Source organism: Salvelinus sp. IW2-2015, unplaced genomic scaffold (genome assembly GCF_002910315.2).
Source record: "Salvelinus sp. IW2-2015 unplaced genomic scaffold, ASM291031v2 Un_scaffold3615, whole genome shotgun sequence".
NCBI lineage: Eukaryota > Metazoa > Chordata > Actinopteri > Salmoniformes > Salmonidae > Salvelinus > Salvelinus sp. IW2-2015.
Window position 1 is genome coordinate 5576 of NW_019944892.1, and position 4789 is coordinate 10364.

At 45.6% G+C, this 4789-nt stretch overlaps 1 protein-coding gene across 1 annotated transcript in view; it reads right to left on the reverse strand.

The window, feature by feature from the left end:
- LOC112076189 (laminin subunit alpha-5-like) overlaps positions 1-4405 on the reverse strand; it is a gene marked incomplete at its 3' end in the record, with an annotated part of 9904 nt that extends 5499 nt beyond the window's left edge. The window contains exon 1 of the mRNA XM_024143053.1: positions 3844-4405. Coding sequence (XP_023998821.1) covers positions 3844-4146 — 303 coding nt within the window. The remainder of the gene's footprint in view (positions 1-3843) is intronic.
- Positions 4406-4789: the final 384 nt, after the last annotated feature.

Here is a 4789-nt window from a genome sequence, read left to right on the forward strand (position 1 = left end):
TACGGAGGGTGGTGCTCATCAACGAGTTCCTCAGCTACGGAGGGTGGTGCTCATCAACGAGTTCCTCAGCTACGGAGGGTGGTGCTCATCAACGAATTTAACGGAAATTCTGAAGTAGGACTAATATCTAGGCAACAGCTCAGCAGTTGCTTGGTTCACAGCGCGCACGGCACAGGTTACTCACCCCCAGGAATGTCAAAACAGGAGGGAAAGAAAGGGGTACTTCTGTAAAGGTTTGCATAACAAGACTAACAGTAGTGTGGGGGCTGTGCTTTGGCAAAGTGGGTGGGGTTATATCCTGCCTGGTTGGCCCTGTCCGGGGGTATCGTCGGACGGGGCCACAGTGTCCTCCGACCCCGATCCTGTCTCAGCCTCCAGTAATTATGTTGCAATAATTTATGTGTTGGGGGGCTAGGGTCAGTCTGTTATATCTGGAGTATTTCTCCTGTCTTATCGCTGTCCTGTATGAATTTAAGTATGCTCTCTCTAATTCTCTCAGGACCTGAGCCCTAGGACCATGCCTCAGGACTACCTGGCCTGATGACTCCTTGCTGTCCCCAGTCCACCTGGCCGTGCTGCTGCTACAGTTTCAACTGTTTGGCCTGCGGCTATGGAACCCTGACCTGTTCACTGGACGTGCTACCTGTCCAAGACCTGCTGTTTTCAACTCTCTCTCTCTACCGCACCTGCTGTCTCTAACTCTGAATGATCGGCTATGAAAAGCCAACTGACATTTACTCCTGAGGTGCTGACCTGTTGCACCCTCGACAACCACTGTGATTATTATTATTTGACCCTGCTGGTCATCTATGAACGTTTGAACATCTTGGCCATGTTCTGTTATAATCTCCACACGGCACAGCCAGAAGAGGACTGGCCACCCCTCAGAGCCTGGTTCCTCTCTAGGTTTCTTCCTAGGTTCTGGGCCTTTCCAGGGAGTTTTTCCTAGCCACCGTGCTTCTATACCTGCATTGCTTGCTGTTTGGGGTTTTAGGCTAGGTTTCTGTCCAGCACTTTGTGACATCAGCTGATGTAAGAAGGACTTTATAAATACATTTGATTGAATGATTGATGAACAACTTTTTAGTTAGTTATAGGCATTAAGTTCATTTTTTTTTAAACTAGCCTTGTTTTATCCAAGCAGGTAAAACCCCACTGGGCACAAACTGGTTTAATCAACGTTGTTTCAACAACGTATTGTGACGTGGAATCTTTGTGGAAAATACATTGGATTTGAAAAAAGCAATCAACTGTTGTTTTTGAGGGTGGAATTCCAACCACGGGATTATGTCATCATTCTAACCAATTTTCAACACAGACAAACCTTTTGTATAAAATATGTTGAATTTTTACCTTTGAAACAACATCAGATTTTCAACATTATGTATCTATATTATCCACAATCAGAAGAAAAATTACTTCAGGCTGGGTAGCACCTCCTACTGGACAGTTGATCTATCTACAGCACCTCCTACTGGACAGTTGATCTATCTACAGCACCTCCTACTGGAGAGTTGATCTATCTACAGCACCTCCTACTGGAGATGATCTGTCTACAGCCTACAGATATCCTACCCTACTGGACAGTTGATCTGTCTACAGCACTCCTACTGGAGAGTTGATCTTATCTACAGCACCTCCTACTGGAGAGTTGATCTATCTACAGCACCTCCTACTGGACAGTTGATCTGTCTACAGCAACCTCCTACTGGAGAGTTGATCTATCTACAGCACCTCCTACTGGACAGTTGATCTATCTACAGCACCTCCTACTGGAGAGTTGATCTATCTACAGCACCCCCTACTGTGACAGTTGATCTATCTACAGACCTCCTACTGGAGAGTTGATCTATCTACAGCACCTCCTACTTGGAGAGTTGATCTATCTACAGCACCCCCTACTGGACAGTTCATGTATCTACAGCACCTCCTACTGGAGAGTTGATCTACCTACAGCACCTCCTACTGGAGAGTTAGTGTATCTACAGCACCTCCTACTGGAAGAGTTGATCTATCTACAGCACCCCTACTGGAGAGTTGATCTATTACAGCACCTCCTACTGGAGAGTTGATCTATCTACAGCACCTCCTACTGGAGAGTTGGTCTGTCTACAGCACTCCTACTGGAGAGTTGATCTACCTACAGCACCTCCTACTGGAGAGTTGATCTATCTACAGCACCTCCTACTGGAGAGTTGATCTATCTACAGCACCTCCTACTGGAGAGTTGGTCTGTCTACAGCACCTCCTACTGGAGAGTTGATCTACCTACAGCACCTCCTACTGGAGAGTTGATCTATCTACAGCACCTCCTACTGGAGAGTTGATCTATCTACAGCACCTCCTACTGGAGAGTTGATCTATCTACAGCACCTCCTACTGGAGAGTGATGTATCTACAGCACCTCCTACTGGAGAGTTGATGTACCTACAGCACCTCCTACTGGAGAGTTGATCTACCTATAGCACCTCCTACTGTGAGAGTTGAATGTATCTACAGCACCTCCTACTGGAGAGTTGATCTATTACAGCACCTCCTACTGGAGAGTTGATCTATCTACAGCACCTCCTACTGGAGAGTTGATGTACTACGCACCTCCTACTGGAGAGTTTGATGTATCTACAGCACCTCCTACTGGAGAGTTGATGTATCTACAGCACCTCCTACTGGAGAGTGATGTACCTACAGCACCTCCTACTGGAGAGTTGATCTACCTTATAGCACCTCCTACTGGATAGTTGATGTATCTACAGCACCTCCTACTGGAGAGTTGATCTATTACAGCACCTCCTACTGGAGAGTTGAATCTTATCTACAGCACCTCCTACTGGGAGAGTTGATCTATCTACCATCAACCTCCTACTGGAGAGTTGATTTCTACAGCAGCCTCCTACTGGAGAGGTTGATCTAGTCTACAGCACCTCCTACTGGGATGTTGATCTATCTAACAGCACCTCCTACTGGAGAGTTGATCTATCTACAGCACCTCCTACTGGAGAGTTGATCTATCTACAGCACCTCCTACTGGAGAGTTGATCTAACTACAGCACCTCCTACTGGAGAGTTGATCTACCTACAGCACCTCCTACTGGAAATTTGATCTACCTATAGCTATTCAATTGGTCTCCCATCCAGAGTTTTAACCAAGCTTTAAAATGTGTCACTGACTTCAACCAATGTGCTAACGATCATTGTGACAACGATCATTGAGAGAGATCACTTAATAACTAAATCTATTCATTGTTGCTAGCAAAGTCATTTCAATGGGTATATTTTTAACAGAGCAAATGAAATTCTCTGAGAGAATGTTTGAATTTTTAAAGCACATTTCTTGCTATTCTACACATTTTGCCATGAGGCCGGGAGAACATTTATCAGTTTACAGCTGATTTCCTGTAATTTTAAACATTTTGCCATGAGGCCCGGAGAACATTTATCAGTTTACAGCTGATTTCCTGTAATTTTAAACATTTTGCCATGAGGCCGGGAGAACATTTATCAGTTTACAGCTGATTTCCTGTAATTTTAAACATTTTGCCATGAGGCCGGGAGAACATTCATCAGTTTTACAGCTCATTTCCTGTCATTCTAAACATTTTGGCAATTGGCGTATGACCTGTTCATATGCTATCTGGGGAAAGGGTGGGGGCCGACCGACCTCCAGGTTTTTGTATTTTATTATTTTGGGTTGGGGGCCCCCAGAGGCCGTGGGGCCACCCGCATTACAGGGGCTGCTAGGGTGTGTTGTACACCATTGAACCACGTTGAAATGAGGTGCTGTGCCCAGTGGATTAGCCTATAATAACAAAGACAGGTTGCATAAAATATAGCTCAAGTTCTTACTTGGATAGTTTGGCTCTGGTGACTCGGGTCCCCTGACACTGGCCCCCCGACCAGCTTGCAATACAAGTCGTGTATCGACCTTCCATTGTCCCCCTCTCCGCAGGTCGCCGTCGCCGTGATTTTGGTCCCTTCCGCCAGGTTAAAATAAGGTGGATGCAGGTTGTAGCCATTCACCCCGTTGGTGGGCAGTTCCTGGTCCTGCGCCGAGAGGCCGCAGATTAGGGGGTATAACAGCAGCAACGCAAACTGTGTAGGGCCGCCAGCCGCCGGGGATACAGTCCCCAACACCAGTCCCCTCGCCATCTTCACCTGTCGGCGCTCTAACTCTGCGGTTCGTTAGATAAATGGGCGACTAGGCTACAACGGACAAACTAATAGAAATGTTCAAGAAAAGAACAGGCGAGATTATAATCTTACTGTGTTGTTACAAAGTAGGCTACCATCGGAGGTATAGCAATATAACAAACGATATAAATTAGAGTTGAACTCCGAATCGTTGCGCGGTGAAGAAGTGCAGAACAGTCGATGCGCTCTGCTGTTGCTGTTGCGGCTGTGTATCTCTCGCTCGGGCGGGCACCTAACTATCTGTGCTCTGTTCTCTCTCCCTCCCCTAACCCTCTCAATTCAATTCCCTCTCTCTTTCTGCCCTTAGTGGCTGAACGAGGTAGCTCAGCGCAAAGGTTGACTGACTCAAATAAAATAAAAGTGTATTGGGTCGCGTACACAGATGTTATAGCGGTTGCAGCGAAAAGCTCCCCAACGGTGCAGTAAAATGTAAATATACACAAATAATAATAAAGAAAAAAATATAAAACAAGAAATCAAGAATGTCAGAACGAATAACCTAAATAACACTGTACCAGTTAATCCAAATGAATCCTATGGATATATAGGTCCTGTACCCAAAAATACAAGTAAGGTTTGAAATTGTTACGTTTTAGTCAAA